Genomic DNA, 20,101 nt, shown 5'->3' with positions numbered 1-20,101 from the left:
AGGCTTTATTGTTCAACGCCAACCCTCAATGACCTTACAAACAATACAAGCACTTTCAAACAGACGCAACTTTTTATTCGATGAGGGAGTGACAGCTGATACGTGCCAATGGAAAAAGATCACAGCTGCACTTACTGAGCCTGATTTAGAAAAGTTGGACGTCACGCTTCTCCTCACACATAAAGTCCTGATCGATCAGGCTCCGTCGTGTGTTAAAGACCTCTTAGTATCATTTTATCCCTGCAGACCACTTCACTTTCAGACTGCAGGCATATTTGTAGTTGCAGAGTTTCTGAAAGCCGAACAGGAGGCAGAGGCCTCAGCTTTCTGTGGAACCATCTCCCCGCATCATTTCGGGAGACAGACGGCCTCTGTACTATTACAATTAGGCTTTAAACTTCTAGTTAGGGCTGACTCAGGTGACCTTGAACCGTACCTTCTTCATGTTGCTATAGCAGGGGTGTCAAACTCAAATACACAGTGGGCCAAAATTCAAAACTGGAACAAAGTCGCGGGCTAACATTAATATTTATTGAAATATATTTATTCCTCCAGATATAAGAATGAATCTTTTCTTATGGACTCAAACACGTTTTGCTGAAAAACTGAATATGGAACACGCAAAGCTTAATACTAAACAATATATATATTAGCTGTATAATACCAGTAGGCCAGCTCTAATAGTAATTTGGTATGGCTTCGCGGGCCAAATGTAATTAGGCTGCGGGCAAAATTTGGCCCGCGGGCCAGAGTTTGACACCTATGTGCTATAGGCTCCAGCTGCCGATAGACTTCCCATGATGCACTGAGCATTTCTCCTCCTCTCCTCTTTAAGTTTGTGTGTTGATGCTGATTCTACTGGGATTCTTCTTCCTGTTAAAAAGGGAGTTTTTCCTCCCCACTGTTTGCAAGTGCTTATTTTCTTAATGTTGTAAGGTCTTCACCTTATAATATAGAAGGCCTTTGAGAGCACTTTTATTGTGAAGTATGACTATATGAATAGAATGGAAACATATTGAATTAAAATAAAGACGTCCAATTTAATGCACTCTGGAAACAGACAGACATCAGTTACAGCCACTAGGTGCCCTCTCACAGTCCTTTTATCATCCATTCTGATCAGTGACATGGAGATTGTGTAGGAGAACTGTGCGGTGCAAAAAAGTGCATAAACTCTATTGTTGGAATCAACATTCTGGTTACATTTGGTTACATTTTATTTTAAATTAAATCCTGATCTTTTCCTGAGCTTAACCAGGTAGTTTTCATGCCTTAACACAACTAAAACAGGGACATGGGGTTAAAGCCTACTTCCCCTCAACCTCCTTAAGCTGATTTTTGCTTCTTCTTTCAAACGAAAAACTCATTATTTCCTTCAATGAACAAACAATCAGCACTGAATAAGGTGACGACTTAGGAGGCCACATACTGGTGCTTTCTATGGGACGGACATGAATGGGAGGCATGCTGGTTCTCATTTTATCACTGATTAATCTACAAATTAATATTCAAATCAATAAACTGAATTAATAGTTTTGTCCAAAATCTAAGCCTGTTCAGTTTATAATAAGTTGAAGCAGTGAAAAGCAGCAAATCCTGACATTACAGAGCTGAAACCTGAATATCTAATGTATGTGCCTAGAAATGACTGTGACTAATCAATTATTTTGCGCTTTCAAACCTAGAAAGTGTAATAAACCACGACCATGAAATATATTGATCATAACTCCGCCCATAATTAAACAACTGCTGCATTAGCACTCCCTCTGAGGTTTTTCATGTATTTGTCATGTAACCCTGCAGTGGAGCTAGCACACCATCATAAAGCCACAGCTGTACCTCTTTCACTTCTCCTTCCTCAGGTTTGTAGGTGATGATGTATTTGCGGACGGGTCCAGGAGCAGCATCCCAGTTGAGCCTCATGGTGCTGTGAGTAACGTCGCTGATTCTCAGTTGTCCGGCAGCCGGCCTGGGCACTGCGGGAAGACAGGGCAAAGGAAACGTTAACCACCCTGAGTGAAGCTCAACAACATCTCCTCACTCTCAGCATTGTTGTGAAGACATTCAAAGACACTGCGGGCTGACGCTGTGAGGCCAAAACTGAAGAGCTGAAAAACAGACAGCAGCTTCTTTTTTCTTTTTTCTTTTTTTAAAGAAAGCGGTCCTGCTTTGGTTTGTAGTGCATCTGTTTTCTATCGATAAGTTCTCAATCCAAAATTTCGGAGACGAGATCCAGCTCTTATAAAACAACAGCTGACATGAAATAAAACTCCGAAACCCCTTACCTTTCCTAAAAACCATTTCTGAGAAAAAAATGATCCAGGATGGAAGTTCTGATTTCAAGTAAACACTTTAGAAAAGTGGGGGGAGGGATTTTAAATATTTGAATTCTTTCTGAGACGGAGCGGGTCTGCGGACAGCTTTAACATAGTTGAGCTCTTTGAGGTTTGTAAGAACATGACCAGTGTACGATATGAGTTGGCTACTAAACCACTGTAGTTTACTAACCTTTCTTGTTTTATTTGTGTGGTGCTTTGCACTAACTAGTAGATATCTACTTCTATTTCTTTGTTGCTCCTGTAAAGTTTATAGATATAGTTTGCTAAGAAATCTAGAAAGCTAAATATGGACATTTGCGGCTCCAAAAAATCAAGATGATGATGGATATAAAAGGTAAATTGGAGGATGATGAACTAATCACCAGCACATTGGTTCAGCGGTTAGCACTGACTCACAGACAGACGGCTCACGGTCCGACTGAGGCTGACTGTTTTATGCTTTTAAGATAAGATAAGATAAGATAGAACTTTATTAATCCCTCGGGTGGGTTCCTCTGGGAAATTCGATTAATTCGATTTTGGATCACTGAAAAGAACTGAAGCAGCTTCTAAAGACCTGATTCTTCCTTCAGCTAAAATACTGCTACTGGACAGTTTTTAATGAGTTTCTAATAGCATTTTTCCTTCTATCGTGACTACTTGACACCCAGGCTGATAGCTACACTCCATCTACCTTCACCTGTCCAGTGTTTGGCTTGCTGATGGAGTTTTAATCCACCGACATTACAGGAGCTCTGATCCTATTAAATATCCTCAGAGATCACATTTTAAACAGTTAAAATCAGTTTAATGTTACATACAGGTGACTCCCGTGCCCTCCAGAGGCTCGCTGGTGGCTTCTCCGTACACAGCGTAAATTCTGATGTTGTACGCTGTGTTTGGTATCAGCTGCTCCAACTGGGTACTGGTTACATCTCCAACACGTAGCTGCACAGGGACAGAGGTGAAGGAAAGTGACCGTCGGAACTAGCATACATTGAAACTGGAAGAACGGCTGAACTTGGTGTGCACAGACAAAAGAGTCGTCAAAATATTTTTTAGCATAAATAAAAACAATCAATAAGTAGCTAATAGTCCTAATGATAGTAACTTTAACAATGGCCCAGGTAACAAGTATAATACATGGATATAACAGGGGTTTTGTCTCTTACACTTCGGGGTCACCATTGGGGTCTTTGAACGTAATCCGATAACCTCACTGATTATTCATTAAACCTTTCAATATGCATCTTCTTCTTTTAAATCACACATTAAACACAAAAAAGCAAGAAATTTTTTGAGAAATTTGATATAAAAGGGTCTTCACGAAATTGTATGTCAAATAACATGTGCTGCAAAGTAAGTTAATGCTCCCCTCTACTTCACAGTTGCCGCCTGATTTCCAGTAAAGACCACCTCACTGTACATTTAATCATCCTTTAAATTTTCCTCAGCTGTATAATCGCAAATGTAGGTTAACACCAAAGAGGCATTCAGTCCCATCTGTTCTGTTTATGTCATCTCGATGACTTCAGGCCATGAGCTAATCCTTGCCATTACCCAGCGTGTCTGAGGGCTCTGCTCTTCGTAGGCCTGGCCTGAGCCGGGCTGCAGAGGTCTACTTCCTCATTGTATCCACATCTGGAAGTAGTAAGGTGATGCAAGCAGAAGCCGGCTAATATCAAATAAATGTGGAAAACCTCAACACGCAAATAAAGAGATGTGTCAGATTTGTGTCGATCTACGTGCGAGTGTCCCTGTGTTGTGGTGAATTTGTGACATTGTGGGAACATTATTAAGTTTACTTACTCACATTGTTGGGACTGGGATCATAAATACAGTTTGCAGACCCAAACCATTGTCAGGGATAAAGTACTGTAACCTCGGTGTTCGTGTACCTCACTCTCCAGCTGAGGCTCGGAGGCATTGATGGAATTGTACAGCAGCATGTAGCCGGTGGCGCCGACTACTCCGTCCCAGCTGACCCTCATGGAGACTGAGGTCTCATCATACACGTTCATGTTCTTCACTGTGTACAGCGGCACTGAGGGGACAAAAACAGTCAGTTTAACACACGGCACAGCCATGGTCTTCTTTGGCTTTGCTAAACAGTAACAGAGGGGACAAATCTCTGTGTTTGTTGGTTCAGGCACAGAAATTAATTCCGTTTTTCAGATTTTCTGGATTAACGCTCCTTGATCTTTTAGTTATAATATGCAGAGGTGGTTTTGGTACAATAACAGGATAATGACCCCAACAGACCCAAAATGTCCCAAAGTGATCTTAAAGCTTCGGGCTTTTGATGGCTTCTGTTTTTTCAGGATATTTTTCAGGACTTATTCGTTACTTTTTGTTGGATGTCACATAAAAAAGCTAACCAACACGTTTCATGGAAACACAGAGATATAGAAGATAAAACCAGGTTAACACAGAAAGGTATTTGCTGAAGAAATCTGGCTTCTTGGACACACAGATGTCAAAATAGTTAAAAATTTTGAATGTGCTTTTATTTGATAAAAGATGAATAAATACAGAAGAGAAGTTTAAAAAAAAAAAAAATAATAAAAAAACAGTGTGCTCCTAAATCCTGATCTTAAATAGTGCATAGTTAGAATTAATAAAGTCCATGAAACTGCAGTTCCTCTAATGGCCACTTGAGGCTCTGAAAGCCATGTTAAAAAGTCCAACTTTACTGCAGAACTAAACATGTTTACAGCCTCGGCTTTAGTCTCTATGGATATTTTCCCTGCATAACAACTGTATGGCGGGTGAACTCATCCATCTGGAAACTTGATTAGGAGCACGGCGACTTGAAATTACAGGTATCCTGATACATTACAGGCAGCTCTAGCTGATTACTGTCTGCTAGGCTCGTAGACAGTATAAAGGTGGATTTTCCCATGGAAGATCTGCACTGGCTTCACATTTCAGACCGAGAAGCTATATTCATTATTCAGGTCTATGGTTTGGCCTCACCTCTGCTGAACTGGACTTCTGATGTGTTTGTGCCTTTTGGAGCATTATTCTTGGAATTATCTGATAATATGGCTCGCTTTGTGGTACACACTGTTCAAGAAGTTTGGGCTTCAGTCTTGACGAGTGAATATTTTATCGGGCTACTTAACACTGGCCAGCAGGGATCTGTGCACCCGCACAGTTTATGGACGCAGCTTTCTAACCAAACTAACTACCTTTAGCTGAAGACTTAGCACCCAAGCCTCTCATCAAAATAAGGTTACTTTTAGGATCAAGAAACAAAAATGCTATAAGGCTTCAAACCAATGGGAGAAGCTGGCTATATACGTCTTTTATTTACAGTCTACGGTAATCGCATTAAAACCCAACCTAATTTTTTTGTATTGGAAAGCGAGAAGAAAGGAGGATGAGTATTTCACACTTTTGCTTTGAAACTGGATGTAACCTTTTAAACACCCACAAATGTGTGAATTTTGGCTTTTTAAGAGTGTGGCTTTGCAAAAAAAATCCCACCTCCTTACTGTTTTAGCACTATGTGACATCATGATATATGTCACCCCCACCCAAACCCACAGACCCCAGACCTTTATAGACACTGTTTTAAGAAGGACATTATGACCTAATCGAGTGTTAGTTTAAAAATTACAGTAAACAAAGCCACAGTGATCTGACAGCTGCTGGCCACCATAAAACCGACAGCAACACAAGAGCCAGTTATTGTTTTATGACAGTGAGAAGCCGCTTGTTGTAAAAATCAATCACACATTTTAGCACAAATAAAGGGAACTTTAAAGGACAAATGAGCAAATAAAATCACTTAGAGCTGTGCACTAAACACGTTGTTAAACTCTATCAGTTTATCTAAGATACATGCAACGACCGCAGACCTGATTAATTTTAACAGTGGCCCCATTTTTCCTACTCCGACTAACATCCGCTCTCAGGATTGCATCATGGGACTGTGTTAAACATATTTCCACCTCAGATCAGATGCTAAATATATGTAGTATAAACACAGATGCTGGACCAGATATGAAGGCGGGCAGATGACTTCCATGGATGTGTGTGAAACAGGATAATGAGCGGAGAAATCAAGCTGTTTATCTCACAAACCATATGGAAGAAATAGAACGCTTTCCCACAAATGTGAAGCACCACAATGCGATGATACTATCGGCCTTCAAACCTCTTCTTTAATCATGTCTTTGAACTAAGAGGTTTTAAAAAAATCAACAAGAATAAAAACTCAGCTCTTCTCTCAATCGGCAAGAGCCGTTTTTGAATTTTGGAGAGTGGAGAAACAATCCTGCTTAAGCCTCTGAGGTTTAAGATAGGCTATGAAGCTCCCAGCACACAGTTTTAGTGCTGATGTTAATGCCAGAGGCAATGTCTCTCAGAAAGGTTTGTAAAGGCAGACAGTGCTTGATTTTATACACCTGTGGCAATGGGACTGAAAGCACCTGAAATCAAAGAATAAGCTTTGTTTCTCAGTACTTTTGCCCTTACAGTGTAGCATAGTTAGATTTAGGGCAGGGATCATCACCAATGATGACCATCATGAGATCATCCTTAATGACTTAGAGCAGGGGAATCAAACATAAGGTCCAGGGGCCAGTTGAGACTTCTATCTGGAGTCTAATATTGGACTTTTGTGGATCCGAACAGGCTTTTTGCTGTCTCTGCCCCTCTTCAACTGTCCAACCACTCCAACACCCGTGAAACATAACAGCAGTGCACACATTACGTCCGGCACAGAACAAGAAGGTACAGAGGTGAAGAGGAAATACTCACATGTGGTCTCAGTGCCCTTCAGAGGCTCGCTGTTCACCTCGCCAACCACAGAGTAAACATTGACAATGTATTCGGTCCGATGCGACAGTTTCTGCAGCACTAAGGTGTTCACGGATCCGTCGACCAGCACCTGAAATGATAAAGGACTGGTTATCATTCCATAGCTGGTAAATTTCACCTCAGAAAGTAAAAAAAAAACAGAGTGCCTGGGATCAAAAACCAAAGAAGCCTCTCTTCGTGATGTCTGTGAAGGTTCTCAGTCATCCAGGTCATCGTAGTCAAAGGAGCTTACAAAGAAAAGCGTCTGGACTTCTTTAAGTTGCTTGAAGACGTTTCACCTCTCACCTCTCTTCGTGATGTCATTAAAACTTTTATCTGTCTTTTCACCGTTGGATAATTGTAGTCTGTTGAGCCTGAATCTATTGCGCTGGTGGGAAAGTCCTCGTGCGGGATGTTCAACTTGGCTTTGAAATAGCGTCACATTCCTGCACTATTCTGCTGGAAAATCAAACCCAGCCGAGAAATAACAAACAAACACAAAGAGTCTGCAGCTTCTCAGGCTGGTGGGCTCTTCAGTTTGGTAATCTGGAAAATATCTCCCTCTTATCAAGTTATTTGTGTCTGTGATTCATTAAGCTCAACCTGTTTCCAATGGATCTCGACCACAGTTTTTCTTGACTCCACTGGTGTGACCTTACCTTAATCTTTATTGAATCAGACACTCAAGATTATCAAAATAGGATGGGAAACAAGCTGATACATTCTCTTTATTTATTTATTTTTTAGCACAAACTTTAGATTTAATTTACTGGAAGCAACCATAAAGATATATTTGTTTGCAATGTGGAGCCAGGATTATACTTGCTTGCAGAGCAGTGAACCCTTGCTCTGGTAAAGCCACTGTGATCTGTAAAGCCACTGTAATGTGCCTATAATACTTATAAGATCTCTCAGTATGATCATCTGCTTTGTAACAGATGAACATACTTCAATACATTAAAATAAAAAAAGGTTTGTTTTGCAATAGTTTTTCTGGTCCAGCCCACCTGAGTTTACATTGGGATACATGCAGCACATTAAATAAAGGGAGTTTCAGCTGATATGAACACTCACGTCACATACCATGCTATTGTGGGTTAAAACTAGCTGATAATGACCAATAATACACACACACACACACACACACACCATACGAGCAACTCCAAACACAGGGGTAATCTTCTTAATCGTGTATTATTTTTCCTGACACAGAGATCAGATTGAACAGGACCCAAGAGTAAAAGTTTAGACATTTAATATTTGTGCTGGGTTTTCATGAATGTACGTGTTTGTTTTTCTTGTGTCCTGCTTCCTTCTGAGCTGTCACAGTATCAGTCATTCGCTTATCATAATCCAAGGACTTTATGTTCACAATATTGGAAATTTGAGTTATAATAATAATAATTTTAGAGTCAACTTTACTTTGTTTATCGTGTACTTCTTTTCTTCTTTCTGGCAAATGATGACACTCTAAATATGAGACTCTGTAACCAAACCTTTAAAAAAATAACAATTACATAGTTTTGTTATAATGATATCGATCCTAGCATCAGGTTTTCAGAGACAAATCCCACTCATCGATTTTTAGTGTCTTTGCCTAAAACAGCAGCTGCACGGGTTGATCGTACATTTTTAAGACTTAAAATTAAGCCAAGAACACACTTCACTCACCGCACAGCCCCTTCTTTGTCTATTAATTTAACGCATTTCTATTTTTCCTTTTGAATATACACAGTTATATACGAGTTCCACCTCGTGGCAGCACGCTATGGCCTCTGTGCTGACCCTCCTTGTAACGGGCTGAAGTGGGTGTAAATCCCAGCAGATAAGGTCTGCACTAATACCCAACGCTGTTCAAGCAGTCCAATGTAAACATGTTAATGAAAAGTGGCTGCAGGGGAGGCATCCTGGCTCAGTGTGAATCTATAACATTAAACCAAATAGATGGAGTGAAATCATCGCAGGCTCTGCCTGACCAGAGCCAGTAAAGGGTCCAGTAACGTGTTGTTAAAGACACAACTGACAACAGATCACGTCTAAACTCAGCGTAGGTTCAGTAAACCAGCCAGGATCCACATTTCAGATCCTGGGGGCCACCTAAAGTGCAGTTTTGAATAAAAGCCAGACCTGGGTGTTTGGAAACTCACCCGAGAGTCTGTTTTTGTGTGAGGGAGGGCGGGAGGGAATTTAGCGTTAATTAGTCTGTTTTTGTGCAACTGTCATTATCTGAAATTTACAGGAAGCTGTGGTTTTGGTTTCCTATAAACAAACAAAAGAATTATCTAATTAGCTAATAGGAGCCAAAGGGAATTAATAAGAAAACAAGTTGCTGTTTGATATTCAGAGAATGATCCAACAGCTGGCAAACATAAAGTTTACCGTCACAGGAAGCAGACTGAGCGGATTCTTCTAAGTCCTGTAAAATACTCCAATTATCTGAAGGTCTTTTGACCATTTAGAGATGGAACAATAGAATGGATACCAGACAACAATGACATAACCGACTTTATACCGAAACCAGGTGGAGGATGCGAAGAGGAAAAAATAGGGTACTGCCTCTCTCCTCATTTATCCTCATCATACCTTTAAACAGTGTGTTATGTTCGAGATTGCTTTAGATCATTTTCTTGGAGCGTATCTTTTGACTTTAATTTCCTGTTTCCTCATCTCTATCTCCTTACTTTAGTTTTTTTTTATGTCAATTAAATTTTATTGTGACTGGTATCTGACGAGTTAAACCTTGTTGCCTGGTTTTAGAGAGGGTGAGCTTCATCTCACCTCCTCGGTGGGTCCCCCGGCCGCCATCACGTAAGTGACGCGGAATTGGTCCACGGGACCGTCAGGTGGAGTCCAGGTAGCGCGGAAAGAGCTCTGCGTCACCTCCGAGGTCACCAGGTTGGTGGGCGCTGCCACTGACTCATCATCTGAAAAGAAACAAACGGCACAGATATTGGGATCCACAAATCTGCCCTCGCTCCTCTGACAGTAAAGCTCCTGGCCGGCTGCTTCATTTAAAAACTGGTTTTCTCCGGCTCAGCTGTAAATTGTTTCCTCTTAAAATTGATTTACACACATAAAGTACGTCCACTACGAAAGTTTCCATCAGATGCTTGGATGTGTCGCAACGTCCTTTGAAGGTCTGAAATAATTGAGACTGTCAGGCAGAGCTGAGTCAAATATATCTACAAATTTATCATTTTTGCTTTTATCTTTCAGCCAAGTCTGGATAATGTTGATCTGTAGATAATAAAACACTCAAAGTAATCTCTACTCTCTACTTGTCAGCAGCCATTAGTTTCATCTCTCAAGCTGTACCAATGAAGAGGATGTCTTTGATTTAGACTAAAAGTTTTTGTCAGCAGATTTCACAGGCTCAGGTTCTTATAAAACCTGCTGAAAGCCTGCGGGAAAATAAACACCAATGTCTGATTGTCCATGTTAAAAACTGTTTGTTTTTTTAAACTGTGATGTTTCCACCACCACAGTAATTTTAAAGAATAGTTTGTACAAAGAGCTGTGAGCTGCTATTTACTTGTGAAAATGTACAGAGCTTTAAATCTTTAGCTAAAGCGTACCATATCGCCATGTTCTGCGGCATTTTCATGAGCAGGAATAAGAAGTTTATGATGAAATTGTGATATTTAAATCACACTGCTTTGGACTTTCTGCTTCATTTGTTTTAAATTCTGCCAATGCATACTGTATGTGTTTGCCTTGTCATACCAAGCCGCATTTCCACTAGTGTCCACTTGAGGCAGACTCAGACTGAGAGTCAGTCCCTATAGACTGCCATGATAAAATGTCCAACTTTACAGCAGAAATAAAGAGATTCACAGACCGATACAAAAAACACCCCAGCTTTGGCCTGTGGATGTTTTCCCCTTTCGTAACACCTGTACAGGTGGTGAACAGAATAGAAAAGCCTTATATTGTCATTGTACGTGTACAATGAAACTTTGGGATAAGTTGATAACGAATGTTTGGATAAGTCACCCCTTTGGATTTTGTTAAGGCTTAAAGTTAAGGATGTGGCCATTATGGCTAATAGGATGGTGCAGACACAAGCGGTCGTAGCTGCTAGCCCTGCTCGGCTTCACCTACGCTAATTCAAATCACTGAAGTAGACCTCTAGAACAGCTTTGTGCTGCTGGCACTTCTTGGAGCATTTTAATGGAACTATCTGCTGTGTGGTTAATTACACAAACAGACTGTCCCAGAAGTCTGTACTTCAGTTTTGGTGAGTTTGTTGCTCATAGCAATACTTAGTTTATGTTTAGGTCCATGGATGCACCTCGATAACATTAAATAATTAAGATGACCTGATTACTCACATATTTTATCTTTTAGTTAGCGCTCATTAGCAGGTATCTGTGCCAGTGTTCTGAGCATGTGACATCTTCCCTACCTGAGCCCTTAACGCTGTTGCACAGGTTTTCAGAGAGTTCGTCAACAATGTCCAGCAGGAACTTGAAGTCGTTGACGTTGTACATGTGAATGTCATCTGGGTCAGAGGCGATGGACCTCAGCTCATTCTCATCAGCGTTTTTTACACCTGTGAGAAAAATAAACCATGAGTTTGATGAAGGAAGATGACTAAAGTGGCTGCTGGTTGATCATTTTCAGCCCATTCTAGTAAAGTCAGGTACTTTTTCTGCTTCGCTGCATGCAGGTAGCAATCATCCAAAAGTTCAAACGTGTTTTAATTTCCTTTTCTTTAAACCAGTGAAGCTCACTCACCAATAGCATAGAGCTCAATGTCGCTGTCTCTCAGGTTCTGTGAATTTACAATGACTTCATCCTGGGATTTTCCGTCAGTGATCAGGACGCCTATTTTGCGGGAGTCTGGACGCAACCCCACGTTGGGTTTGAAGTTGTTCTGAAGGATGAAGTTCAGAGCCATTCCTGTACCACAGTGAGGAAGAAGTTTCAGTTATGTGTGCAGATCACAAAGCACTGCATGCTGCTTTTCTGTTGTTTAACCCCTCTGAAACTAACCTGACCCATCAGAAAGCTTACAGCTGGATCATGTGATACCGAATATGTCCATTATCAAGGACAGGAATCGAGAACTGGTTCTATTGACCCCACTTATTCGTTCCTCTTGCACACACGCCACAGTTAGCTGATTTCAGTTCACGTGCCAGAGGTGGAAAACAGTGCCACAGTCTAAGAGCGTTGATATGGACATTACTTTTATTTTCATTGGACAAAAGGACAAGAGTGTGATGGTAAAATGGAGACTGCATCTAGGACAAACAGCTGTTAAATTATGCTGCTAACACAACTTCAACTCTTTGCAAGCATCTGCACAGACAGCATGCTAACACTAAGCTAGCCAAGAACTCAGAGTGGAAGCTGAGTGAATTCTGACCCCAACTCAGCAGGCAGATGCTGAACTTCAACAGGTAACAAACTGATGAGCAGCCTTTCTACCTATTCACTGTGATCGCTTTAAAGTTAAACCCCTTATAATTCTGTGTGTCTGTCTATGAGTGGTAGGTTTGGATTTCCATGGAAGACCATCATGTTATAGTAGATCAGCTTTTCCTTCCAGCTGTTCAATGCTAAGCTCAGCTGCTGCTTCCAGTGTTTTGTCACTATTAACTTGTACTGCTTCTGCTTATATCTTCTCAACTGAGTAATAAAATAAAAGTCTTGTTGAATTATTACCGTCTATGCTTAGTGTGTCTCGCCTCGCTCTAACGCTCCATGCTGCATCTTATTAACTTTGTGTCAACTCTCTCCGGTAGTTTGTCCATCGTCTTCCTCACACCTGTCTGAAGTTTCTTCCTCTTAAAAGTGAGCTTTTCGTTCTCCACTGTGGCTGAGTCTCACACCAAGGGTTTGGCCCCAGTATGTAAAGTGCTTTGAAATTATACTTTATCCTTTGTATACGTTGTGATTTGCCACAGTATATAAAAATGAATCAATTTGTCTCCCACACTGGCACCCAGGTCAGTGAGAGCTGGGCCAAAGTACTAAAAAAAAAAAAAATCACCCGTCATGGTGTTTCCTCCTTTATATGGCAGGTTGGCAACAGCATTCATCAGGGATTCTTTGGTGGGGTGGGCGTTCAGGTGCCATTCAGTCTTTGGGTCACCGCTGTACTGAGCCAGACCTGCAGAAAATACAACACTAAGGATACAGCCACTCTGATTTGGTGTAAAACAGCTTATTTCAGATACAGGATGGGGGTTAGATTGAACTGTTACTCACACAAAGCTACTCTAGTAAATTCCCAAAATTAAAATATGGATCTAGAAATGAGCACAATATCTTCCATTGAGGTTTAAAGATACCATTAAGGGAGGTTAAGGTTAGGCGAATACCAAGAGACAGTTGTCTGAAGGAAAACATCCCTCCATGTGACTCATGTCGTTATAGTAACAATAGTGAAAGCTTTACCAATCTGGACTCTTTCTGGGCCGATGTCAAACACGCTGACCATGCGACCAATGAAGCTGCGGATGGTTTTGAAGTTAATGCGTCCAATGCTCCAGGAGCCGTCGACCAGCAGCACGATGTCGGCCTTCGCTGTGGTCTTACACTGAGCGTCTGTAGAGACGGTGGTGTTGGGAGGAGAGGAGGTTAGTACACAACAGATACCCACCACAAGTGTCTGTTTAGTCTTACTGTGTGAGGGAAAAGTGTGAAAGAGTGAGAGGAAATGCATCAGGAGGACAGAGGAGTAAGCAGGACATCACGAAAACTCTCACAATCACAAGATGCTTAGACAACAGATTTACATTATGTAACACAAATAATTCACACGTTGTGTAACAGCTGTCAGTGCAGAATTAAGAGCTCTCTTCATGGTCTTTTTTTCTCTCTGTGTCTTTCTTCCAGCACAGCAAGACACTCGGGGTGTTTTGTGCTGCTGTAGTCTCAGCAGCGATTAGCCTCTCCCATACTGTGATCTACGAGGCCTCCTGCTCCCTGAAGTTACTGCGCATTCCTGCTCCAGGTACCTGTAGGGGGTGAAAAATGGCCGCTCGTCCATGTTTTTAGGACGACACGCCCAGCAGTTAAAAACAGGGTGCCTGTGTGTGTGATTAAAAAGATGAGAGGAGACGAGCAACTTCATTTTTTAGCAGGCAGCAGAAACAGATGCTTGATGCTCGAGTTGGATGCTTGGCCGCGGTCTGTCTGAGTTATACCACCGCCAGTAAACAACGCGCTCATGTCCCGGTGCCGTTTATTAATAAAAACAGATGTCATAAACAGAGGCAGCTTTCATAGGTTTCTAATAAGCTGCAGACAACTGTTGGAATCAGTGTCTCTGAGGAGGAGCAAATGAAAATTCAGCCCAGTGTGTCTGTGTCCTGCCGAAACCTGTAGCAGCTCCGAATTGTTGTTGCTTTTGTGTCTAAGCTTCAGTTAAAGGAACTGTGTGGTGTTACTATAAACAAGATGCTTGAAAGTTTCAGAAAATACAAATAACTATTTCTGGAGTTGAGATTATTTGCATAAAAGATGCTGTTTGTTTACAAGTAAACAACAGTAACATGAGTCTGAACCTGTATATCTCCACTAAGGCTGAAAGCTCCCTGCGCAGCATGCATGAGATGAGATCCTTCCAAATTACTTTGAAGTGTTTTCTTCAGATTTACATGATGACTCGAAATTGTTCTTGGTTCAATCTGATACATTTTTGTGATGACAAAATCTCCAGTTGTTGCTCCAAGTTGTAATTTCGACTGTAATCCTGCTATTAAACAGACAACTCGTCCAGAATTGACAGAAAACCTGCCCTTTTATGTTTGCGATGACACACACTTCACCCTCACTTTTTCTCTCACTCTCCTTTGTGGATGCAATTAGCATTGAAGGTTAACGTTTTCATTAGCCAAATCCTGAAAAGATGCTTGGAATCACGTTTTCTCGCTTCAATGTCAGATTTTTCCAGTTTTGTGTAAAGAGCAAAATTTAAAAAGGATTAAATTTAATGGACAGTAAAAAAATAATGTTTCTGCAGCATATTAAGGACGCATTAAAGACCATATGGACCTGTCAAAAACACTGAATTAAAGCCTGCTCTGTTAGAGCTGCAGTTCAGTAAGCAAGGATCTTGGAGTGGCCTGGCGCGTTCCCTGCTCGGTGGGCAGTCGGTCACCGTGTCTGCTTCGCATTACAGCAGGAATTTCTGCTGCGGATCAGCACCTCCTCAGGGTCTGATGGGAAGCATAACATTTTCCTAGCTGCATACATCCCTCCAGCATCGAACCCTCTGGATCATAAAAAACTCTAACTGCTTATGGCAATGCCATTAAAGCTCAGTGCTTGCAGCATGTGAGGGGATCATTTGTGCAGTTCATATATATATTCATGTCAACACCTGATCGCATGTAACTCTGCTCCACATTACACTCCCACTAACAGTAGGGAGGTGAGAAAATGTGAGCCAAGCATCTCTAAATAATTTCAATGAATCGTAATCATCTGTGCCGAGTTTCAGTCCCACAGCGACAGCGATTTCAATTCCCTGTGATAACATATAAACCAAAGTTTTGGCACTAATCTGAGCGACACTTCAACGTCAGAGATCAGAGAACGTCTGCTCTGCAGGCCTGCTAATGAGCGCAGAGAGAAGTTTGTTGTCGGCTTTTACCAGAAAGAGTGACATGAGGAGATTCGGGTTCATCCTTGAGAGTCGTCTTTTCCTCTCCTGCAAGAGGCAAACTCTCTCCTCCATCAAACATCCCAAACACAGCGACAGAGTACTTTGTTCCTGATCTGAGGATAAAGGGGAAAAGAGACAAACCGCTAAAATCATCGGGAAAAAAAAAAAAAAAAAAATCATCATCAGCTTATAAGCCTATAAGCAGTGAACCCTTTACTAATATTAACTTTTCAACTTATTAACTTTTTTTTTACCAAAGACGTGGAACTTTACGAAGTTGTTTCATGTCAGTGGTGAAGCTTTGCTGCTTCCCTCAGTTCTAAGCAATTTTGTACAGCATAAACAATCAGATGACATCATAGCTGGTGGAGGGTGTGCTGAAACCTAAATGTTTGACTGCAGTCAGATTCGCAGCACTGGTTCAAGAATAAATGTTAGTTTGAAAGCATAACAAAGCTTTATTTGATTTATTAAGGGTTGAATTCCAAACTAAGATGTAACTTTACCCCTCAAATTTCAAATTAAGAGATTCCCTATGAAGGTCCGAGTAACACTGAACAAAAACAATGTGTTTGTGTTCAGTGTTACTCAGACAATGCTAATAGCCAGATTTGGGAGGTTTTACCTGCCTGCTGTGATCAGAATATAATCTGAAATCACTGCACACAATGTAGTCTACAAAAGTTTATTTTTGGAAAAGCTTTACATCTTTTGCTACTGTGCATCAACCTTGTACCATGTATTCAGCTAGCTAAGCTGCTACCTAAACATTAGCACTGTTTATGTGTTTAACAGTCTAAGCACAGAAAAACAGCTTCCCCACATCAAAATTAATGATTTTTGTGTAAACATTTACATTTCTATTAGTCTTTGTGCAATCATGCTGTAATAATTCAATTCCATTTTATTATTATTTTATTTATATGACGCCAAATCACAACAACAGTCGCCTCAAGGCGCTTTATATTGTAAGGTAGTAATATAGAAGAATACTGTAAAAAAAGGTCCTGTACTGTATCCAGGTCCCTACAGCCTTCCAATAGGAACCCATAACCCCAATCTGTATTTTCATAGCAAGTTGATAGAATCAGTATCTAACATGTATCTCTTATCTTTAACCACATTAAATATTTTTTTCACCACAGCAGATGATCTGCCTCCATCTCCAACCCTCTGCATGTTCTCCATAAAACTCGTCTTCCTCTTTTCATCCTTTCATCTCTACCATACAAAGAAATATTCATAAGTTAACAGAAATGCTGCTGTCTTCTCTGGGCCTAAGCTCATTTAAAATAGAAAGAAACAAAGAGGAAAACTTTTCTGTGGTCTGACGAATCAGAATTGGAAATCTTTTGGAAAACACGGACACCGTATTCTCCAGACTTAAGAGGAAAGAGAGCATCTGGCATGTTATTGGCATTCAGTCCAAAAACCTGCATTTGAGCAGCTAGAATCCTCTATCAGACAACAATGGGACAACAGTCCTCTCCCAGACATTCAGTAGCGGCTCTCCTCAGTTCGCAGATATTTAACTGCAACTTTCCCTGATACTACTGGGTCAAACTACTTTTCTGGACCAAATCCTATTGTTGACAAGTTATAGAATTTATGAGTTCTGTTATCATAGTGTCCATTTAAGCCTTTTCCTGTTGACTGTCTTCAATATTTGTTGTTTCCTTTTAAATGAAATCCTCTGCGTATGCCATAAAATAACTCTGAAAGCTTACCTGAGTTCCTCTAGAACAACTGTGTTATCATAGGGGCCAACAAGGAGCTCCTCAAGGTCAATATCATTCCCTGTGGGGTGAAAGGTGACTTTGTAGCCCCTGACTTCCCCAGGTGCTGGATCCCAGGACACTCTGAAACTGGTCCTGGTGGGCTCTGAGGTCAGAAGGTTCCTGGGACTCTTGTACGGTGACACTGAAATAGAAGAAATCAGTAGGAAATTCAGGACAAACTAACCTAGAACTAAACTCGACACAACTCCAACTCTTGGCGAAGGTTTTTAAGGATCAGCCACGCCACATTCAAGCCAGTTTCTCATTAGTCCATAATACAATTCCTTGAACCCAGTGTCGACCGTTAGGAAGCCCAGTGTCATGCTGTGTGTTAGTAATGCTAGCGTGTGATTGAGCACGTGTTTATCTGTGATTTTAGTGTTCTCGTGAGGAGGCGCTGCAGCACCTGTGGTGTGAAAAATACTCCTCTTAACAAGTAGTTTAAACTTGAAGTCAGTCCATGAAATTGTTGGTGGGAAAACGGGAAAAAAAATCTGCAACTTGGAACAAAGAAACATTTTTTTTTCCAAGGCACCGTGACTTGGTGTGAGGTTTCTCTGAAAAATTGTGAATAAATCTTTAAATATACCAGGTTTATACGCTGCCTGGAAAATACAGACAATTCTCTAGTTAACTTCAGCACTGAGGATTAAACCCTGGAGGCTACACATCCTCACACATCCTTAGAGTGGGCCTCAGATTTACTTTTTCTCATTATGTAAAAGCTCCTTTAAAATTAGAGCAATATAACATGAAAACTTTCTTACAGGAGTATTTTTTCTTATAAAAAATGACTTTAAATGAGTGACTCTGTGCCCATTGCATCCAGCACCTGAGCTAAACTCATCCACCAGCGATCATATTTTTAGACTGAGCACAGGTATAAACGTCTTGGCTAAGATGGACATGTTTCTGCAGTGTGCTGTCTCTCAGAGGGTTGAATTATGGACCAACGTACGTGTCGTTCCTACTCCTTGCCTTGCTTTTCCTTCCCTGCGCTTGTAGATGGGCAGAACGGTGATATTGTATGTGGTCGCGGGCTTCAGATTCTTCATGATGGTAGAAGTGGCCTTTGCAGGGATTTTCTGGACCACTTCTTTGCCTCCGTTGTGGGGAACGTACTTCAGCCGGTAGTTGAGCAAGTTGCCCGGCGCTGGCGTCCACGTGACTCTCATGGTTTTCTCTGTCTCGTCTGACACTCTCAGTCTTTTCCCATCAGCAGAGGCTGAAAACATAGAATGCACTTTTAATACTGCAACAACATAATTCAGTATCGTTAAAGAGAAACTAGTTGTACCAGTTCCCCTTTAAATTGTTCCTGGGGAAACCTAAACAAAGTATATTTGACTTATCCAGGGTTTGTTTTAAAGTAGAAACCTGGAGGGCTGAAAAAATGCTGTGTAAGTCTGTGTGCTTTCTTTATTTTTGGAACGCTGGATAGTTTCTGCTCTTTGTCTTACTGCCTGTCCTCAGTCTGCACCAGCTGCTCCTCGGTGTCCGACCTCTGTTCTATTTACTAAAACCCGGATTCAGGATTTTTACCTGCTAGAGATTTTGTCCTGTTAAAATTGAATTTAATAGAATCTGATAAAATGAAATTTACTTGAATGGTGTACATTCACTTTATACCAAGCATATTTTCCATAATGATTAATTATTAAATTAACCTATGATTTTATAAATTTTACTCACAATTATTGGGTGAAAGATCATTGTTTGAGTCTGTATAGCTAAAATTGTGATCTCAGCTGGTCTTCCCACCAGGCTTGAACCAAGACCCAGCTTTATATAGATAATAATGCACAGCCACTCCAGCGGAGTGCAAAAGCCGGACGTGAGAAGCATAGGTTCACTTTCAGCCTAAAGCTCTTTTCATGTAATGTACTTTTTGCCACATTTCATGTCCTTCAAAAACACTCAGCATTGCTGCCATAAAGCTCACTCAATATTTCTTTATCTGAACCATTCCAGCAATCATCACTTCTTTCGGCCACGTGAGGTATCCCTCTGTATTCCCTCAGTCGTCGTTAGCATTCATAACTGCGGGCCTAAATGTTGAGTAATACCATCAGCTACCTGCCAGATGTAATTGGCTGTAAATTAGGCTTTCACCCAGAAGTGATCGGTTGGGAGGAAATGGTAACCACATTTTCCTTTTTGCTCCGAAACAACAGAGAAGCCCTGTGAATTAAAATTAAGTCATTCTGACAATACTGCGAGCGATTACAAAAACTCTGTGAGGAAATAATATGTATATTTAATGATCCCGGGGAAAGTTTTTCAAACTACTTGATTTCACTCTGGAGGATTTTTATAGGTGGAAAAAAATACTGAATCCAACTTCTCCGTGTGTTGATGGATTTAAACAAATCTAAAGCAGGAGATTCAAATTTCCTGCTGGAAAGATGCAGAGGGAGAGCATGAAGTAAGATGCGATAGTTTATCTGTGCCTTCTTTGTTTCGGGTGGCCCGTGTGTGTGTGTGTTTAATTTCCCATGTGTGCAAATGAAATGAGGGACGCGTTGACATTTTTAGAGAGTGCCTCAACTCGGACACAATAAGTGAGCGTGCAGTTCACA

The 20,101-nt window shown here is 41.0% G+C and overlaps 1 protein-coding gene across 4 annotated transcripts in view; it reads right to left on the bottom strand.

Annotated features, from left to right (window-relative positions):
- The window catches only part of col12a1b (collagen, type XII, alpha 1b), a 150,111-nt gene that overhangs the window by 92,058 nt on the left and 37,952 nt on the right, over positions 1–20,101 (bottom strand). For 3 of the 4 annotated variants that reach the window (XM_026194796.1, XM_026194793.1, XM_026194795.1), the window contains exons 14-25: positions 18,481–18,747; positions 17,472–17,664; positions 15,733–15,857; positions 13,530–13,679; positions 13,123–13,242; positions 11,862–12,026; positions 11,530–11,676; positions 9,903–10,048; positions 7,086–7,215; positions 4,217–4,362; positions 3,140–3,266; positions 1,840–1,976 (exon numbers count right to left, since the gene is read on the bottom strand). In XM_026194796.1, the coding sequence (XP_026050581.1) occupies positions 1,840–1,976; positions 3,140–3,266; positions 4,217–4,362; positions 7,086–7,215; positions 9,903–10,048; positions 11,530–11,676; positions 11,862–12,026; positions 13,123–13,242; positions 13,530–13,679; positions 15,733–15,857; positions 17,472–17,664; positions 18,481–18,747 (1,853 nt within the window). The remainder of the gene's footprint in view (positions 1–1,839; positions 1,977–3,139; positions 3,267–4,216; positions 4,363–7,085; positions 7,216–9,902; positions 10,049–11,529; positions 11,677–11,861; positions 12,027–13,122; positions 13,243–13,529; positions 13,680–15,732; positions 15,858–17,471; positions 17,665–18,480; positions 18,748–20,101) is intronic. The other variant, XM_026194797.1, reaches the window with a different exon arrangement.

The sequence above is a fragment of the Astatotilapia calliptera genome, chromosome 15 (assembly GCF_900246225.1).
Source record: "Astatotilapia calliptera chromosome 15, fAstCal1.2, whole genome shotgun sequence".
Lineage (NCBI taxonomy): Eukaryota > Metazoa > Chordata > Actinopteri > Cichliformes > Cichlidae > Astatotilapia > Astatotilapia calliptera.
Note: the sequence above shows the minus strand (reverse complement) of the source record. Positions and strands in the feature narration are given on the sequence as shown.